The sequence below is a fragment of the Corapipo altera genome, unplaced genomic scaffold (genome assembly GCF_003945725.1).
Source record: "Corapipo altera isolate COAL_440 unplaced genomic scaffold, ASM394572v1 49, whole genome shotgun sequence".
Classification (NCBI taxonomy): domain Eukaryota; kingdom Metazoa; phylum Chordata; class Aves; order Passeriformes; family Pipridae; genus Corapipo; species Corapipo altera.
This window is the reverse complement of record NW_020884879.1, coordinates 6,588,587-6,609,967: the sequence shown is the minus strand read 5'-3', so window position 1 is coordinate 6,609,967 and position 21,381 is coordinate 6,588,587. Positions and strand designations below refer to the sequence as shown.

Sequence of the window (21,381 nt, the reverse complement as noted above, 5' to 3'; positions counted from 1 at the left end):
TGGTTCTTTTTCAGCTCCCCCAAATCTACAAAACACAATGAAAAGTATTCAAATAATATACAAGACTTGAGACAAAACCTCTGAGATGGCCTAATAACCAACAATGCATTACACTGTCCACTGCATAGCTTTTAGAAATAGTTTGAAGTTTATTCACTAACCAGTTATGACATTGGCATATTTCACAAAAATGAAAATAACGGTTAAAAATTCCAAGGCAATTATTTAGTGCTGGAAAAACTTTAGGGCACCTGAGGAGGGCAAGCCACATTGACTTGAATCTGCCAGTCATATTTGCATGGCATAGGTAAGACTTTATTTCTCCAACTACCTTCTCACTCCTGCTGCCACCAAAACTGTAGAGCAGTGTAATACATAATGTCATGTCTCTACAGTAGCACACTTCCTTTTTTGTCAGGGTTCACCTATGCCTCCAAAAGTACAGTGCAATATTAACACTTAACTACGCAATATCTTAATTGTATCGCAAAGTATTTGCATGCTCTGAAAGTTTCCTTATCAATTTCCACATGTAAACAAACCTTAACTAAAAAAAATACATCCTTGACAAAGGACAGAGGTTCAAGAAAGGCAGACATTAATAGATCACACAAAATGGAAGCAATTCAAAGTCTCTGGCCACCACCATTTCCACATAGGTGTAGTAACTCTGGTCAGAAATGAAACACAGCAGTGCACAGCACCCTCAAACTATACCTTAGAGCAGGTGAACAAAGCAATAGTAATGTTCTGCACTGAACAGACAGGCACTAGTTAATATGGGGTAAGGACACAGATTTCAGTAAAAAAGAAGGTTACTACAAATTAAGAAGACATTTTATTAATGAAGAACAACAAGAAACCTTTGAAGTAGGCTGAATGAGAGGAACATAAGCGTGGTAAGGCTGCAATGCTGAAAAACTTAACTGCTTTAACTTACAGTTATTACCCTCCCCCCTGCCAAGGCTTTCAACTCTAAGATCTTATGACTGAATTGCTGCTTTGATGCCCTGAAGGAAGATATTCAACCTGTAAAATTTTCACATAGACAGTGGCAACTACTCTGCCTTTCACAGCAGACAAGGAGATTGTGAAGAAAGAAAAAAAAAAAGGTTGGTTCAGAGAAAAATAATTGTCAATAAACCCCAGTCAATGAGAAATACTACACTTTAGAAAACAGAAGAGGTCTATGACCATTTTGTAACTAGAAAACCTTGAAAAAGCTGCTGAATAAACCAACATTTAATCTTCTGTTAAACAAAGTCTCAATTCAACAAGACACACATGGGCACTTTAATTCTCTTTTCATTCTTTTTTTTTCCTCTTATGGAAAATAACAGATTACTAAGCACACATGCAGACATCACTAGAGGATTTCTAAGAGGTTAAAAAACATGCCATAAAGCAAGGTAACATCAATGCTGAGTACTGGAGGAAGGATGCTTTGAGAGGTAGCACAAGTTAGTAAAGCCTCAGTTCCTAGCCCGAGTTCTCCAAATAACAGGGGGACCTATATATTTTGCTCCTACTAAATGATGATGAGCAGTTGTACTTTTAGACAGGAGATTCCTAAGTGCTATAGCAAACACAGATTTACTGGAAAATGAAGACGGCAGCGGAGGAGAGCTTGTTTCCAAACACACTGCCCTGCATGAGTGCAGCCTGTGAACTCCCAGGCAAAACACTGTGGACACAGCCATGAATCTAAGTAGCCACCTGCATCTACACGAAGCAAATATCTGCCTGTGATTAGGATGGGATAAGAACAATCATAAATCCCGATTCAGAAAAAACAACACTGCTGGTCATACAGATCGCTGGGCACCGAGACGCTATGTCAGAATCAGAACAGACTGGGACAGCAGCCATGCTGCAGCCCAGCAGCTCCGCTGCTCCGACTCCTGCCATTTCCGCCTTTTAAGTCCAGAAAATGCTCTAGGCAGACTTGAGAGTTTCAGCAGGAAAGAGATCCAACTAGAGAGAGATGAAGTCACCAAATGAATTTAGTTTTGACCTATCCGGGGTTTTGCTGCTGCCCTCCTCCTCTCCGGCATGTATACATTCGGAGGTGAAAGGCTAAAGTAACACTCTGACTTACTCCAAGCATAACGTAATGCCAAATGAGATTTGGTAATACTATACAGCCCTCCTGACAGGGGGTCTGAGCAGCCTCCAAGTGCCTCAGAACCCTGCACAGAGCCAGGCAAGAGAGGCAGTGACTCAGCAGGAGATGGGCACTGAGCATTCATGCGTTTCAGAACTCTGTGAAGAAGGGAAAACAGAAGGATTCATCAAGGGGAAATGCAATGCCTTTCTCCTAACACATAACTGCCATTTCCTAACATGAGATTGCAGTACACTCAATAAACCCTGGTTATCCAAGGCAGGCAAAGATAATAAGGAGAACACTCTCTTGGGAAATCTCTTGCACTAGCAAAGAAGGGACTGCAATACACCTTTTCTACTCACAAATGATGCAATATGATACAGAGAACAAGGACTTCGTCATGCATCAACTTTTTCTCTTCTACATTAAAAACAAGTGTAGATACACACAGATTTATGCATTGCAACATTTATTCTAACCTTAATAAACATGTATGTTGGAATCACAGAATATCACGCGTCGGAAGAGACCCACCGAGGATAATTGGGTCCAACTCCCTGTTACCACAGGGAACAAGGCCCTTTGAAAGGGGCCTTCCTTAAAAGGTGGCCCTTAGCCACCTTCACTTTGAAAGTGTCTGGGGTGACACCAAGTAAGGGACAAGAAACAGCACAAAAACCACTCATGCAACCATCCCAGGACTTATGGGCAAAGATTCCAGGACACGGCCTGCACGACAGAGCTGCTGAGACATCAGCCAGACAGCCAGCCCTGCTCAGTCCCTGAATGGCAGGAAGATGAGGACACTGATCAGGGGTATAAGACAACATTTATTTTAAGCCACCTTTACCCTGAAGTTGTAAACAAGCATGTGACAACACATGAAGCAACACACAACCATGCTGGCTGCTTTCACTGGTGCATCACTCTCTAAAACACTGCTGTGTATTTTTGTGATTAAGTTCTAGTATAGTTGCCCAGAGTTCCCACTGCTACCACAGCTCTGCTGACATTTGAGGTGGAAAGGAGAAGCATGAGGCTTTCTGCTGGGTATGCAGCAAATTCAGTGGGCAGGTTTCTAGGAATAAGCTCCAGGCAACACCTGGGACCTGAACCAGCTGTAATTCCCCTGCCAGCACTGCCTCTGCAGGCCACTGCATCAACACACTACGTAGCTTTTTACTAGGCTCTGCGTTAAACCTCTCTTCCACTTCTCTCTCAACTGCTAGTGAAAGCTAGACCAAAAACAATATTAATGATAACACTAAATCTTAGCGTTCTAACATCTCCAATGTTGATGACATAGGCCCAAATAAATAACCCTGTCTTTGGCTTATACAAACTCCCTACAACATCATGGCTAGGCTTCATGAATGAAGATTTAGGAAGGCTCTATCCACCTTTGTTACAAACACGCTGGTGGCTAATGAGGCCAATACGAGATAAACATGTCCAATTGCAAAAGGCACAGCAGAAAGACTCCTTAGGTGGTATATTCTGCAAGACACGATTCTTTCTGCGTTGTCTTTTCTCCTCGAGAGTGATCCTGTGTGTGTTCTCAAAGGAAATGGCAGCATTATAGATGGTGTGTCTCCAGGTCTCCCGATTTGAGGCCAGAGTAGACCAGTTATGGTGATCAATATGACCAAGGCTGAGATGTTGTTTCAGGGAGTCCTTGTATCTTCTCTTTGGGGCTCCTCTCTTGCGGCAGCCGGTGGCGAGTTCACCATAAAGCAAGATCTTAGGGAGGCGGTGGTCCTTCATCGAGACATGCCCTGCCCAGTGCAGCTGTGTTCTCAGCAACATGGCCTCAATGCTAGTGACTGCTGTTTGTTCTAGAACAGATGTATTGGTCACATAATCTGACCAGTGGATGTTTAGGATTGTACGGAGACCGCGTTGATGGAAGCGTTCTAGGAGACGCAGGTGGTGGCACTAGATGACCCATGATTCAGAACCATGTAAGAGAGTAGACAGCACTATGGCTCTGTAAACACTGATCTTGGTGCTTTTCTTCAGGTGTTTATTTCGCCATACTTTTTTACAGAGTTTTCCAAAAGCACAATATGCCTTTGCTAACCTGCCCCCAAACTTGGAATGGCAAACCTCTGTGTGCTCCAAAGCTCCCCTCTCTTCTTCCATGAGGGCGCAGTACCCGCCGGTGAGGCTCTCCCTCTTTCTCTCCTTTCTCCCACCGGGGCTAGGGCGGGGGCCGACTGCGACCAGGGGCCGGGGTCCCCGGACCTCTGCCACACGCGGCACAGGGGCTGCCGGGGTCTCCCGACCTCCGCTGCACCACAAACCATTATTAATATTATACAGATTTCAAGTGTTAAGACTACCAGCCACAACACTTTATTTTAGGTTTGGATACTGAAGTAACTTGACCTCCTCCCTTGTTCTTATGAGTTCATACTATAACAGACAAGGAAGTGCTCTTAAATTATTCTGGTGCTCAACGTATTACCAATAAATGACTTGCACTTAAGAATTAATCCTACCAAGCACAATCTAGAACAGGGCTGAACTTCTAAGTGCAATTGTTTAACTGCTAAATTAATTTTGGAGCAACTAAAACTAGAATTCACTAATCCTTCAAGAAGTAAATTGCCCTTTAGGAACATGCTAGTTCAACCATCTGTGATTTATGTAACGTATTATTCTTGCTGTGTGCCAGTAACCACAGACTGATTTAGCATTGTTGCACTACCAACACAACTGCTGAGGCTACCAGCATCAAGTTAAGTTTCCCCACAACGTATTTTTCAACCACGTTGGTCTTTGAAGGTCTGTGAAGTCGGCATTTTCCATCAGATTTTAACATCTTCTGCCTATCTAAAGGGGGAAATCCCCAAACCTCTGTTTTCCAAGTAATGTTCTTTAGGTGGTGCCTACTGCTATGATGCAACTGTGATCATAAAAACAGAATTAGTTACAACAATCTTTATCTACAAGTCCCAGTAAAGCCTTGAACCTTAAGCTAAGAGAAGCATAGATGTACTGTTTAATAGGATTTGGTCTCCTTTCATGGAATATCTTGAGGTCAATTCCTAGACTCTATTGCTTCCAGCTGGCAAATGGTGACATTACCAAGTTCAACTCCTACAATAAACAAGGGGAAAAAAAAGTTTATTGCTTGAATTGTCTTCAACTACATATAAATGCAGTTAAGAAGGTAATCTGTGCTGCAATGTGAATATTTAGTTTCTTCAATCCTCTCAGTGTTGCTGCAGGCCATGCAACAAGACAGTTTTGTACCACTCCCTGTAAAAGCATGTCAAACTAAGCAGACATCTGACACAGTTTAAGAACTATGCACACAGTTAAACATTTTTTGCAGATTAAGTTTATCAATAAAGAAAATTCTGCATGAAAAAAGATACAATTCCTTAAAAGCAGACGGAGCAATTTATCAGCTATTAACTTCGAAACATAATCTTTACTTGCAATGCACATAATTAATTAAACTATCCCTTTGCCCTGCTGTATCTCTACAAACTTTTGGTCATCTCAGGGTCCTAAACTGCAGAAGTTGCTCCCAGTGATTTAGAAAATGCAATATGAAGTAACTTATACACTTCTGCAGCAGCAGCAGTATAGCTTTTGCAGGAATTAAGCTAGAAAACATTTGAAATTGGTGATGTCAAATCGAAACTGAATATACATATTTTTCTTTTCCATTTGAAATCTTTGATGACAAGGATGATTTCACCTTTATGGCAGTATGGAATTTGTTGCCAGATTATATTCCTTTCACTTTTAAAGCATGCGATTTCATTACTTTGTTTTTAAGTCAAGAGCTGTTTATGCCTATTAAGAGTTACAGAATGGGATCATAAAGTGACTCAAGTAGGCAGGGAACTCCAGAGAGATCTGCTCCAACCTCCCATTCACTGCAGAGCCAGCAAGAGAGGGCTACCAATGATCCCATCTATCTGAGTTTTGAGTGCCTCCAAGGACAGATATTCCACAGCTCCTCTGGGTAACATCTTCCAGTGTTTGACCATCCCTTCTGTGAAAACATTTCTCCCAATATATAAAGTAATTTCTACTGTTGCAGCTGCTGCCATTGCCTCTCATCCTCTGCCCACGCATCTCAAAGAACTTGACTCTATCTTCTTTAAACTCAGTCTCCCATCAGACAGTTAAAGACTGCAGTGAGCTCTTCCCCTTTCCTGAGCTGTCTCTTCTCCAGGCTGAATAAACACAGCTCACACGCTCCAGCCCCCTGATCATCCTGGTGTCCCTCCATCACACTCACTTTGGTATGACACTGTCTTTCTCAAACTGGAAAAGCCAAATTCAGACACGGTATGTGAGATGTGGTCTCAGAAGCACCAGAGGGGAAGAATCACTTCCCTGGAGCTGTTGGCTTCATGCCTGCCAATGCAGCCCAGCACGGGCTTGGCCTTCTTCCCTGCAAGAGCACACTGCTGACTCATGTTCATCTTGTTCACCAGCACCACCAGATCCACACTGTATAGCACTTCAGGAACAATTGCAGGGGGTGAGGGGGAGAGGCATTGGGAGCGTGTGCTTAACGTGGTAGTGGAAAAAAACACCTCACCATATTAAAAATAGAGCTGCTTGAGAGACAAGGCAGTTCTAGAGCACCCCCACTGCTGTGTAACTCATTTCACACTTGGGGACCAAAGATGTATATATATATACACAAAGGTATATTAGAGAGCCAAACTTCTGCAGGTAGAAACATACAGAATAGTAAAACAGTTTGGGTTGGAAGGCTCCTTAAAGATCATCTATAGTTACAAACCCCCTCCCATAGGCAGGGACACCTCCCACTAGACCAGGCTGCTCAAAGCCCCATCCGACCTCGCTGTGAACTCTTCCAGGGATAGGGCATCCACAACTTCTCTAGGCAACCTGTTCCAGTGCCTCACCACCCCTATAGTAAAGAATTTCTTCCTAACATCTAATCTAAACCTACTCTCAGTTTGAAGCAATTGCCCTTTGCCATGTCACTACATCTCCTTGTAAAAAGTCCCTCTCCAGCTCCCTTGTCAGCCACCTTTAGGTATTGGAAGGCTTCTCTAAGGGCTTCCTGGAGACTTCTCTTCTCTAGGCTGAATAATCCCAGCTCTCTCAGCCTGTCTTCACAGGAGATATATTAAATGAAAAAAAAGAAAATATTCCTTATGCCTCTTTGAATCTGACAACTGGCATGACATGAATGTGTTTACTGAAAACAGTGTTTTCAGACCCTGATTCAGAATCTACATCATGTGTAACTTCGAAACATTAATATGGGCAAGGAGTGATATGGACCGCAAACAATAATTCAATAAAATACAACTAACACTATTCTGCATACCAAGGTTTCCAATAAAATGGCTAAATTACATGTGAATTCTGTCCTTTTGGGAAAATGTATCACTTCTATTCAACCATTTACCACTGCCTCCATGTTCTCAGCACTCCTACACACCATGGTCTTTCTGTACACGCAAACTCCCGCAGGACTTTCATATCACTGTGCTATGTATTCCACTTCCATACAAACAATTACTCATAGATTCTATAGTTATTTTAACAAGCTATGATTTCTGTAACACTGAATCCATAAGTAAAACAAATGAGTATTCTACTGCAAATATTTTAGTGCTTCCTATTCATGATATTACTGGACTAGCTCCACAGAGATTAACCTTAAGAAGCGAGGCATAACAACCATGTAAAATTTGCCTAAAATGAATTTTCATTCCCCCGAAATTGTTTAATGCATACTGCCAGCAAGCCCTTCCAAGCATCAACACCACATTCCAGAGTGACAGGCAAGAATTTGCATTCATGTGCATCTCTGAATAATTACAGCTGCTTGGGTAGGAAATCCGTATGGTACTAAGGACCCACACTGTCAGGAGGGAAAATTCACTTGAGTTGCTCTTAAAAGATAAAACTGAAGTCCACAGATTTTGCTAACTAGCTCTCAGGGTTCCAAAGTAGCCAAGAAACATAATATTGAAAATTAAACCTCTGAAACAATACAAGGTGGTCATACGCAAGGCCAGAAGATCAACAGCACAACCTGCATGGCATATTTCTCTCCAGGCAGAATGATCTGGCACAGTTGCAGGATTTCCTAAGGAAGCTACATCCTTAAGTCTCAACTCACTGATGAATGTTTACGCTTCCTGTTTGGATAGCATAGCAAAAACCCAGATTTAACACAAAAGCACCCTTCACTAAGCATGAGGCTCTACGGGAAACAAATTATTTCAGAGTGGTTAAGCTAAGATATTTAATGGCTGTGCTTTCAGTATACAGAGCTCTCTCTACAAAATATTTAATAACTTAGTATACCACTAGAAAACTAGATAAATTTCTGTCAAAATATCATAGGAAATATTTTCATTTTGAATTAAATATTTGATAGCACGAAGACAGTAAAATTGTGTTAAAACCCCCCCCCCCAAACCCAGCTTTTAAAATCCCAACAGTTAAATGCATGCTTAGTAAACTCTTATAGTTGATATTCCACTTCCCCTCCCACCTAATTATAATGAAACAATATGAAAAAGATGCTTAATCGGTGAGTCAGGCAGCAGAGATCTGAGCAAGATCCAAACAGCTAGGCAGCCACAGCTAACGCCGTCCGCAGAAGAAACACGGATGTTTTCCATTTACGTTCCCTAGCACTGATGTTGGAAGTGAGCGACCAGTGCTGCTAGCTGGAGGCCAGGATTCAGGGAGCGAGGAGGATGCAAGTATCCAAACGCTGTCCTGGTGCAGTGTGAGTCTTGCTGCCGCCACCACCACCACCACCACAACGCTTATTCCACACTACAGCCTTCGTGCCATCCCACTCAGTGGTTTGCATGATTGAGAACAGATGTGGTGAGACCACTCGTTTTCAATTATCAAACAAAGGCTGAAAGTTTCATCTCCAAAATGAAAAGCTGGCACACGATTTATCTTCTTCCTTACCAAGCCTTTGCTATACTTAGCTTTGGACATGAGGAAGGAGAAGAGACTGTCAAATTAAACTAACCTCCCCACCAAAACACAAGACCTCTGAAGATATTTCTGAAGAGTCACTCATTCAAGTGCCAAGGCTTGAAATACAGACCTACCACACTTTTTTTTTCTTACTGTCTCCCAAAACAAGTTTTATATCTCAAGGTTAGTCCAGGTATGCCGATTCCTGTGGTCCAGCCTGACTGTCATGAGGGTGGCTGCATCTCCCTCGAACTAGTCAAAGAAATAGCTTTAATCAGGATCTCTTGCCCCACCTCCAAATCACCTTTCTTTTACAATGCAGCATATTTTTCAGTGCCTGTTTTCCAGGGACACTAGATTGAACACACTAGGCAGAAGTCAAACTGTCTGTTTCTAAAAGTGACAGCATCAGGTTCAGTTCTCACATATCTGAAACTTGCTCCTTTTTTTGTTGATACGCCAGAAACACACTGTTTTTGCTATGCAGCTAAACAAGGTAGTTTAAAAAAACCACATCACACACCAAAAACCAGAATGCAGCCTCCTACCTACAGGATGTTTCTGAAACCCATGGAGGCTGGGTGCAGATTATGTGTTCTCAGAACTTTTTGGTGAGAGTGTTTGGGTGCATCTGAGAAGACAGTGCTGTCTGAAAATCACCTCCATTTCCTTACACAAACTGGGCTGTCTGTGGAGTGTTGTTTTGTTCCACTCTCCCAAAATCCCATAAAGTTATCTGCCTCTTAGCCCCTGATTTAAACAAATACCCCCAACACCCAAAACACTGTGAGGATATTTTCTTTAAGGAAGATCAAATCCAGGTCAACAGAGGTAGCCCAATAATGTAGGCAGGGATTATATAGGTTTCAAACTACTGATGCAGTATTGAGCAGAGTCATCCTCATAACCCTCGGACACATTTATATGCACTCACATGTGATTTCTTGTTATCTTCAGATAGTTTCACCCTGTGCCTTTTGAGAGCTGGACCCAGTAGAAGATACTCACCAAAACAGCTCTCTCTAGGCAGAGTACTCCCTAATCAGAAAACAAGATTAAAGAAGAGCAGCAGTGGCAGTGATAGGAAGACAGCTTTATGAAAGTGAAAGAAGAGAAAATAAGTGGGTACCTAAGCTCACAGGAACCAAGGAAAGATTTCTGCATGGTCCCTTTTAATGCTGGCTAGTAGCTCCTGGCTCTAAGTCATCAGGACAGTCTTCTGCCCAATAGCTAGTAAATATCTTGTTGCAATGCAGACGTTGACAGATAAGGGGGTTATCACAAAAATACCACTTTTAGAAAAGCTCAAGCCAAATTTATGGGGTGTGATTTATGTTGGTTTGTTGTTTTTTTTTTTAAACATCTGCTATAGACTTTCTCCTTTCAGTGAAATCTAGTGCAAAATTCTCATAATCTGCAATAAAGCTGTTAGGTGAACAGCAAATGCCTCTGAAAATAATGATTCAGTTACTAATATACAGTAGTAATAGTAGCATTTCCTTTGACTAGCATTTACAGTTTCAGAAGTCACACCTGTCTGTACTACTAAGCAAGAAGATAGCTCCTTGCTTTTACTGTGTATTGTCTTCCCAGTTCTCAGCAAGTTTATGCATTATTATAATAATTTTATCAACACAAATGGTCTTTTTTTACTTCAGTGGAACTACCTGCTCACCATATTCAATGGCACATAATTTTAGAGCAAGAAACTCCTTCTGCCCACAGTAAGGCATAGCTGTAGGTCTCCCTTTGAGCCCTGAGTAAAGCCACACGTGTGGAAGGCACAGAGCCACCAGAGACAGGGGTAGGTCCTGCAGAGGGAAGGATGCTCTCTGCCGCCCAGGGCCAGCCTGCATCCGGCAATTCACTGGGAGGTGGGAAGGCAAAGACCAAAACAGATTTTGCTATAACGTAAATCTCCACTTTCAGCATGGAAGTTATCAGCTCATACTGCTGTAAAAGGCAGTCAGATATGCTCTGTAACACTCCACAGTTTATTTCAGCAGTGGGTGAGGAAATCGCCACTTCTGTCCTGCTTTCATTATTATGCAGAGCACCATCGCTCATTGACAGCTTACACAATGACTTCTAGAAGGAAGACAACACTTAGGAAAACCAGATATTTAAAACATAACTTTAGAGAGGTACATGCTCATAGATAAAAACTACAATAAAAATACTCTTTCCTTTCAGCTTAGTGATTTGAAGAAAAACAATCAGGAAGTCGGGCCCCCCTCCCCCCACTTCGTGCAAGTTCTGGGTATAAAACTAAATATAGCCAGGGAATGAAGGACCAGAAAAGCGTTTTTCTAGCAACACACACAGATAAACCAAAAGTTAAGCACGGTTTCCTACAAAGGAGGGTACAACAGTTTTCCCCTTTAGAACCAGGGTGGGTTAGGTATATAATTCAAACTTGGAAGTATTCAAACTTTTTGTACAGTTAGCTTTTAAAAATATGATGAGCTGATCTACCACACAAAATGTCCAGATTCTGGCAATAAAAGCACTGCAAACATACCCTATTTTAAAAAAATTATCCACACAGCTTTTGATTTGGTTTCTCATTAAATTTTTCAGCCTTCTTTGAACACAGAAGCAAAACTATAATTAAATGTAGTGCCATTCTCAGAAATTACCCCAAATCTATTCCGGGCCAAAAAAAAGATGCTTCACTACCAAAAAAATTTTAAACTCAGTCTGGAGGACATGAAACAGCATTTTACTAGAGCAATACAGATTGATTACAGTTATTAACTCTAAAAGGTGTAACATCACCCTGTGACTATATTTTATGCCGAAGTGCCTGGTTTCCATTTACCACCTAAGTAAAGCTGGATGAGAAACTTAACACCCTGGGCCCGTATGTCTCAGTCTGCACAATATAATATGTCCTTTGGAAGACTTGGAAAAACTATTTGTGGCTTTGCATACGGAGCATACGGTTAGGACTTGTGGTATAGGTTCAATTCCCTGCTGCATCCTCAACTCAGTGGATAACTTATGGCATCTCCTTCCATGTCAGCCTCCTAGTCTGTAAAAAGTTATAAACTGCAGTTGTTTTTATGTCTGATTCAGGAGTTGCATATTAAATCTTTGGTAAGACCTGGTATTAGAAATAGCAAACGTTTTTTTTAGGTCTGAGAATATCCAACCTGATAAACACAGATTTTCTGATCAATAAAGTCTACTTTTGTTTTAAAATATCTATGAAACAGAACACGTTAGAAGTTGTAAAATGAGAATGCATTTCTGACATTACAGGAGAGAAGGACTTAAAGGCGAGTACTGAACTTGCATACACGTGGGAGATGCAGGTTAAGAGCAAAGCTGCAGTATGCACAAGTGTTTTACAAGCAAAGCATGTACTTCTAGCTTTGTACAAGTAACTGCTGATCTGATGTCAAGCTCCAGGCTGTGTTTAATGACATATTTATTTCACATTCCTAGATGCACATGGAACAAGCCAGCCCAACAGTCAGAGGCATAACAACTTGATGTGTCATATGGTAAGGTCGTACAAGTTGCTCCGTAAGGCTGCTTCGAAGCCAGCAATGGCACTGACAGTCCAGCGTGGTTGCAGGCACTGTACTGATGGTATTCATCTGTTCTACTTACTGAGCTCCTGATGCAGCTCAAACTGGACAAGCACCAAACTCACCTAACTAGTCAAGGTTTCCAGGGAAGTTAAAAGCCATTTTTTTCAGTACCAAGGAGAAGTTTCACAGCAGGTTTCACATATTTTCTTTAACGTTTCCCTTCTGTTATGCTTGCCATTTACTTCCTAAAGTACTTAAAGCTAGAAATGAGAGCAAGTTAAGTATCATTCTGTCCCTTGGAGAAAGTGAGAAATCAACAGATATGGATGCCATGACTGTGCAGATCAGGGTAAGTTTCCACAAGGAAAAAAGAACCTAAACAGAATTCCCCAGTGGAAATTTTTATTTGTGCATTAAAGGTTTATTTCTGAAATATATCAAACTGGATTACTTATTTACTGCCCAAAAGTAACATGCAACATTAGCATTAAGAGTTCTGTATTCCTTTATATTGCTCTAGAGAGGAATACAAATGGATTCAAATCCCTAGAAGACTAAGGAGTACTACTCTGGATTAAAGGCTATTCAGACGCAGAATAACTTCACAATTTTCAAAAAAATGGGCAAACGATACAGTTATTTCTGTCATCAGGTGCTTAACACAGCAGCCTTGCAAAATGTTTTTTCTAGACATAGTTCAATGTCTGACATGATAGGCAGAAGGACAAGAAAACTGATTTGTTGATGGCTGCAGAAAAACACATACAAACCTATTGCAAAAGAAAAATGGAGAACCTGATTTAACAGAGGTTTTCCAAAGAACCCTTCTGAAGAAGTGAGACAGCATTCAGTAGCACCTATGACATGTCAGAATAACTAAACATAGATGCATGGTATTTCAAATATATTTCATATTTCTGCTTAGGTGCACCAGCTTTCCTCTAAAACGGAATCTTGTACTACTCAGCTGAAATTTACATATAGGAAGTGAGAGCTCCAGGCTTTCTGCAAGTAGAAATAGGTCCTTGCAAAAGCAAATTTGCTACTTCGTGCTAAATGTGTGGACTGGGGCTCCACTGCACAAAGCATCAGCAGATTTAGAGTGAGACGGACTAAATTTTGGGCAATTCAAAGAAGCCACACACTGGGATCACCGACACACTTCGAGATCACGCGTCAGCGTGTGATCAACAATGAGATTCACTGTTAAGGTTATTAATGGTCAGCTACACCGGTAGCAGCTCCGTTACTCCTCAGCAGAAGAAAAATACTGTGATTTTCTTCAGACAAACAAGCCATGTCATCCACGTTTGTTTTCATCTAATCGAGCATACAACTCGCCACTTTAGTCAGATATTTGAGAGCAGCATCATTTCCTGTTGCTTGAAAATCAGCTTTAAGGGGCGTGTTCTCTGCAGAGGCACTGCTTGCTGTCATCCAGGCAGCATTTAAAATAACTGTATATTGACATAAGGGGAGCTACCGGCCGTATTATCACCCTTCGAGTCGGCAACAAGGAGCACATCAAACCAGTTGCGTTCCGGGCTGCGCCGCGACCCTTATCAAACAATGCAAACAATTTTAATGAGCTTATCTGCCGGAACATATTGTCAGAGATGTTAATGCGAAAGCGCTGCCAGCAACGCATGCCAAACGATTCATCAAAAAACGCCCACAACCGCAACAAAAGACGTGTGTCCCCCCAAAACGAGGAACGATAAATAAACACAAAATGGGGCTGGCGGGGAGCGGGGGGGCGGGGATGGAGCCGCCCTCCCCCGCGCAGGCACCGGGGGGACTGTCACCGCCGCCCCGGCGCGCGGGGAGCGGCTGTCACCCCCGCAGCGGCGTGCGGGGGGGCAGTGCCCGGTGCCGGTGCGGGTCCCCGGCCCGGGCAGGGGCTGCCCGCGCCCCGCCATCCGCGGCCGCCGCCGCCTCCCGCACGGCGCCGCCTCCCTCCGAGATCCGCAGCGAGGTGCTGCGGCTCTTTTCCAGGGGGAGCTGGCTGCCTGCGCGGGGTGCGTTCTTTCCTTCCTTTCCATTTTAAACCCCCCCCCTTTTCCTTTTTTTTTTTTTTTTTTTAATTATCATATTTAACCGCCTTTCTTCCGCCCGGGCGCGGCGAGCCCCCGCAGACATCCCGCCTATGCACCGAACGCTCTCCAGCCGGACAATGCGGGGCCGGGGCGAGAGGAGGGGGCTGCAGCCCGCCCTCCTTATGCAACCTCCCTCCCCCCCCCCCCCGCAGCCCCCCCGCCGCACCTGTAGGAGCGCTCCCCCCGCACCGTGTGCTTCCTGAAGGGGATGATGGTCCCGTTATCCTGAATGATGTCGTTGTTGTTCTCGCCATTTGGGGACAGGGCTTGGGTCGGTCCGGGCATTGGCGCTCCCGCCGCTCCGCAGAGCCCCGCGCTGCTGCCGCTGCTGCTGCTGGTGTGCGGAAGGTGGCGGCAGCCGCGACTCTCTCGCCGCCCGCCCGCCCCGCTCCGCCCGCCTCAGCCCCGCCCCGCCCGCGTCAGCCCCGCCGCCGCCGCCGCCACACGTGACCGCCCCTCGCCATGGCAACCGGCCGGCGCCGCGCTGCGCCCGGGGACGGCAGCGGGCAAGGAAGGGAGGGAGCGGGGAAGGAAGGGAAGGGAAGGGGCGCCCGCCCCGCCCCGCGCCCCCACACAAAGAGCCGCTCGCCCCGGGCGTGCGGGGGCTCCGCCGTCCCCCGCGGGGGACCAGCCCGAGCTGTTCGGCGGCCCCTTCTCGGGGCAGGCACAGACAAAGCGCCCGGGGCACCCCCCCACGCATTCCCCGCGCCCGCACGGCGATCCCGCCGCCTCCGCACGTGTCCCTGCGCCCGTGGGCGGCACGGAAACACAGCCTCTCCCCTGCAAGGGACCGCGCCGTCCCCCTGCCCAGTGCCACCCGGGACAAGGGCAGCCGCGGTGTCGCCCTGGTTCTACGAGACCAGCCGAGACCTCAAAGCCCGACGCCTCTTCATCACCCTCCGTCCCCCGGTACCTCCGCATCATCCGCCTTTTCGCCACACCAAGGAGCTATTTGGGGCTCAAGCTCCTCCTTTTGAAGGAGCCCCCACACCGGGCTGCTCGGTTACACGCCGCCCAGCCGCAGCAGGGAACACCGCCCAGCTTTCCCCAGCATCTTCCCTCGGTGCTGGTGTGTTCGGGGTTATGGACATCCCCACTGCGCAAAGCTCGCCTACTCTGGCTGCAGCTTAAAGAATCATAGAGTGGGTTTTGTGTTTCATATGGTAAACCCTTTATTAACGAAAGTACATAAATACTAAGTGACATGAGAATACAAGGATGTGAAAAGTCATGGACTTCTAATAACAAAAAGGTTCTAAGTTAATCTATGCTATTTTTTTCCTAGTTCCTGTGTCTGCTACTCTGCCTGCATTTCCACCCCAAGCACCAGAATGTCCGAGTTACCAAGCTCTGTATTCCTGCTTACAGCTTCACTGGAGAGCACAGTACACCACCTGTCAAGCTGCACTACACATTTCCAGCATTCTCCTTCTCTTCGGCTTACATAGAAAAAACATTTGATGGCACATCCTTCAAAATATTGCTTGGATCAGAAACAAGAAGGGAAAAAACCTGCCAAGGCAGTAGCACTGAACTTCTGGCACTGCTAGCACCACCATTCACACAACCCTCATCTCTTCCTCCCCTTCATCTAAAACAGTTTTTTATCCTTCTTGTTCCATTTCCCTCCGCATAGCTCTATGATTTCTGCATATCTCTCCTTGCATAAATAGCAATGCCCTTTAAAGTTTGACATTAACCACAGAGCAATTCATCCTCAGGAGCAGATCTGAACTTCACTGTGGCCAAACCTACCTTCACATCCCAACAGTGGATCAAAACTCACACATTTACTATGTTAGAAAAACAAACTATCCAACTATTTACAAATTGTTTTCTCTAAACAAAAACTAACAAGAGTGACTATGTGCACAGTCTCTTAACAGCTTTGTATGATCTCAGGGCTGTTAGGTGCAAAATGTTTGGGCCAATCTATCAACATCTTAAAAAATACATGGCCTGAAATCCAACTCTCTTTTAAAATGAGTTTTAAGGTGGCAGGTCAAACAAAAAGAGCAATGTGAGTATTTCTAATATGTTCTCAGAGACACATGACGATATTTTAACTCAGAAGTTCTGGAGTTTGATTATGTTTATACTTAGATTTTTTTTCCTGAAAAAAAAAGAAGATTTAATGACATTTTAACTAATCTTTAACCTTTCAGACTGAAATGACACTTTACTGAAAACTTAGTTTACATGATAATGTTCATGACATAGACTCTGCATTCACAGAGTAAGGTAAATACAATCAATAACTGAACACCAACTGCACAGTACTTGGACTGTTGAGAAACTACTTAGATTTACATCAGACGTATACATTAACACACACACACACACACACACACAGAGCAATCTCTAACAAAATTCAGGTTAGCCTGCCAATTTGTCACTTGTCCTCTGAACACCAAGACAGGAGGACTTATTTATTCTTTCTGCCAGGTTTTCAAATATACTCAGATTTCTCTTTCAGTAATCTATGGACATTCGCAGTAGGCACGCTTTATTGAAAAGTGTTCCATTCATCTGGCAACTGGAGGAAGCTACGTTTGAGTCTTTTTCTAAACAAGCAACAAAATACATTCTGCTAAAAAGACCAGTGTCTTAGTAACACCCAAGAACATGGAGAAGCCAGAAATGCTACATGGTGACAGAATATCAAAATAATCTATAGCAGGTCTTTATCTGCCAGACATAACCCTACCTGCTCTGCTAGGCAGTGAGCAGTAAAACACTCTGCAACCCTAACTTGTAAAAATATTTTTACTACTTCATCAGTGACAAAGAACAGAAGCTTCTTTATGGAAGTCTCCAAAACTGTTTAAAACATGTACCGACAAAGCTACAGAAGAGAAATGCAGGTGAGAAGAGTATGGCAACCTCACTTCAGACCCCTTCTTCCCTCTGCATTAGGATTCAAGGTCAGAAAATACACACTGCCTAAACAGAATACCTTACCTCTATAGAGGCTGAGCCAGGCCTCAACCAAAGCAGTTTGGTGCTGGTTTTCAGAAAGCACATGCTGCTTTGGTTGATCTAGCACAGGCTAGGGGGCAGAGGGTGCAATATGGATTCCATATGCACGGCACTCCCTCTACTCTACTCCCTCTGTCTCTGCTTCTGGGCACTCTGTGGCCCACAAGTACCACTCTTATCTTTAAGTGCTGGAAGCCACCAGGATTTTCTTCCCACTTTCATTATTCTGAGCTAAGAGGTCCTGCAAGAAATAGGAAATCTGTTGCTGTTATTAGGTGTCTGTGATTCTGTGCTGCCTTTGTAGATTTTTACATGCAGTAGGCATACAAACAGAAAAGCAACCCGAAGAATAAAAGGTCAGCATGGTGTTGATTAAAGAGCCCCAACTATGGTATGTTGAAAGTATCGAAATCTAGTACTCACAAGAGATATACACACTAAGCAAAGAGCCAGGAAAGCAATTAATGCCTAAGGGTGGATTACAAAACCTGATGTAATAGATCTTCAGCATTGAGAACCACAGACACAATGGCTGGAAGGGACCTATGGAAGTCATCCATTCCTATCTCCCACTCAGAGCAGGATCATCATCAACACAAGATCGGGTCACATTTCGGGACATGATCAATCTATCCAAATCTTAAAAATCTCCACAGATGGAGATGTTGCATCCTCTCAGGGCCACCTGCTCCCATGCCACATTAGCCACACAGCAAGTGTGCTGATGCAAAAAGCACTCTCTACCTCAGCACTTGCATTCCAGTACTCTGATTTTTGCTGGGGTGAACAAGGTAGAGCAAACACTAGCAAGTACTAAAGCAGGCCTAGCCATCATTCTCCAAAATCTGGTTGCTCCTTACTCCTCAGAGCTTTTGTTTTCAGTTCCTCTCTCCTTATTTGCTCTAAACTTCACTTACTGCAGTAGAAAGGCCATGCAGCATAATTTAGGATGCCTTAGAGTGAAATCCTTTAAAAGCCCAAAATGCAGCATTAGAAAGACCTCAGACATGCTCAAGACAGAATTTTATATTACGCTGATAAGAAGCAACCAGTGTACAGCCTCGAAAACAGAGGCGATGGCCATGCTAGAGACTTCTGCTGGTATATTTGTGAGAAGATTAAAAAAACCACGGTTTTAGGGAGTACTGTGTGTTACGTAGCCAAACTATAAATGCAATTAATGACTGCAGAAATTCCCCACTGCTTGAATAACTGTGGCTGGTGGGAGCAATAGGGAAATAGATTAAGGGAAAAACACATCTAACCCTAGAGTGGCAAGGAGCATTCCTCATCTCTGACATCTCAGTTCAGGTTCAAGCTCGTGATATTCCTTGCAGTGTTCTCAGATTACAGCCCAAACACCATGCAAGTATAATTATTTTGGGCCATGTACATCACTTTTCTGAAGAGTTTCATGAACACTCCTGTCACAAGTATAGTTTTTCCACTGAGAAAAAAAAAATAAGAAAACCAGATTTCAGAAAACAGTTAGAAGATAACAACAACTTTTGGAAAGCAGTAGTCCTGAGCAATGTAGTATGCTTTTCTAATTTAACTATTCTCATAGTCTTCCTTTATCAGGACGAAGATTAACAGAATTCTCTAAAGCCACAGGTTTAGACACTGTAGAGTAAAATCGATTACTTCTAGCACTGAAGCCTGTGTTTAATCAGAAACCTATGCAGAAACAGGCTCTCCCTCCTCAAGGAGTTGGCCAACAGTGTTTAGATTGGAAAATAACTGAATAAAGCAAATCAGGAAGAAAGTTTTGGAAGAGCTAAAAGTTACTCTGTTAAGTCTTGGGCACATCTTGGTTTTTAAAGGAAGTCCCATTTAAGTAAGGTACACAGACATAATTTATTCCTAGCATGAGTAGATTCAGTAAGATGTGTATAACCATGTGTATACTTAATTAGGCTGCATCAGAATCAGCCTAATTTCTTAAGTTGCATCTAGTAGATTAAGAACAGAAGACTAAGGAGATCCAGATTTGCACGTTATCTGTGGGAAGTACAAATGACATATCTGCAACTGAATGCCTAATACAGAGCACTGGCTTGCACCAGCCTAAATTAGTGATAACATATTGCACAGAAACATCTAAAAAGGAATCATCAACAGCAGTGTTACTAACACAGTGAATATATATCAGACATGATATGGTGCATGATAAACTGCAAGCTGACCTGGGTTACACAGAACTCACTGACATATTGTCAACAGCACTGATCAGCCCAAAGGAAAACTCCCACTGTGGTGTAAAATCACTTCAAGTGAAAATTTGAAACCGCAAGTTTATAGATTTTCTTCGTTTACACAGCACTGAAGGAGTTCTCCCACCTCCATCCCGTTACCTCATTCTCTGCCTTAAATTTCAGGGTGCGTTGCATTTAAACTCACCATACCAAAAAGCAAATGATAATTTTGTCAGGACAAAGAAACACTGCGTGAATTGTATTAAAACAGCTACTTATCACTCCAGACATCCTGTAGACAAAGAACGAGCTACCCACCCTTGGGGATTCTAGTGTTGCCACTTTAAGCAAAGTCTTGATTATTTGCCTTCCCTGGAGAGAGACAGATAAAGAAAAAAAAAAAAAAAGAAAGGGCTGTCCCAATTACACAATGTGCATGGACCATATCCCTATGAGGTAATTCAAGTCTATTTTTAAATATAGAGACATATTTATATTTCAGAGGTCACATTTAACATTTTAAGAAGTGTTCTGCACCTGTGAGGAAGAGTAAAACAAATCTTAGAGCCTTTGTCAGCTAAGTATTCTTGAAAATTTAGTCTTATAAGCTTCAAATCCGATCTGACCATTGGTGTATGAATTGATCGCTAAAGAGAGACATCTTCAAGAGCCAGACTGGGTATTTTCCTTTAAAAAGGCCATAGTTACCTTTAATATAGACCTTAATGTAGAAATTAAATAGAAATCAGAGGATTAATTCAAGAGTCACTGTCTACAAAACAAGGATTTTTATGTTCACAGGAACAGGATTTTCTGTGAAACCCTTGAATAACAGGTATTTTAAGACTAGTTATATACTTCTAATATTAATTCTTAGAATAAAGTTAATAAATAGGTTTAGTGGACATTTATTTAATCCAGTTAGCTAAATCCAGCTGCTTCAAGGAATAAACTCTCCAAATTCCTATTTAGAAAGAAGCACTCTTCAGTACACATCAAAGGACTCCTTACTTAAAACATCAGAAGTTCACACCGAATAGCCAAAATATTTTTATCCAGCGTTTTCTACATAACAAAAAGCTCCAGTGAGAGCAGGAAATACTTCAGGGAGGGACGGTTCCAAAGCGAAGAAATTTTTTGTTCCATTAACTCCAGACCAACCCAAAATTTGGAATTCTATAGTGTCTCTTATATTTGCGTTCAGTGAAACCCACTGGGCTATAGCAGAGTTTCAGACACACCTCAGGGAGCTGCTCTCATCTAAAAATAGAGGTTATGATCAATAAATGCTTGGAATAAGGACTCCTATGTCTCACTCTGCCTTTAATACTGATTGAAAGCAATTGAGACAGGAGACTGACTCATTGCTCATTCATCTGCATTTACATGGAATTCTTTGGCGGGAGCTGTTCTAGATGTACCATTGCTGCTTCCATTAGCACCGAGGAGTTAACTAGTTTTCTGGGCTTGTCAGAGCTTTGTCAGAGTTCAGGTGTAAAGACTGTGGA

The 21,381-nt window shown here is 43.1% G+C and overlaps 1 protein-coding gene across 3 annotated transcripts in view; it reads right to left on the bottom strand.

Moving 5' to 3' along the window:
- Nucleotides 1-21,381, bottom strand: part of MAPRE2 (microtubule associated protein RP/EB family member 2) — a 101,498-nt gene that overhangs the window by 44,539 nt on the left and 35,578 nt on the right. The window contains exon 1 of one of the 3 annotated variants that reach the window (XM_027638946.1): nucleotides 14,866-15,081. The exons of 1 other annotated variant lie outside the window; for it this stretch is intronic. In XM_027638946.1, coding sequence (XP_027494747.1) covers nucleotides 14,866-14,984 — 119 coding nt within the window. In that variant the 5' untranslated portion in view covers nucleotides 14,985-15,081. Of the gene's footprint in view, nucleotides 1-14,865; nucleotides 15,082-21,381 lie in introns of those variants that run through there. One more of the 3 variants, XM_027638948.1, reaches the window with a different exon arrangement.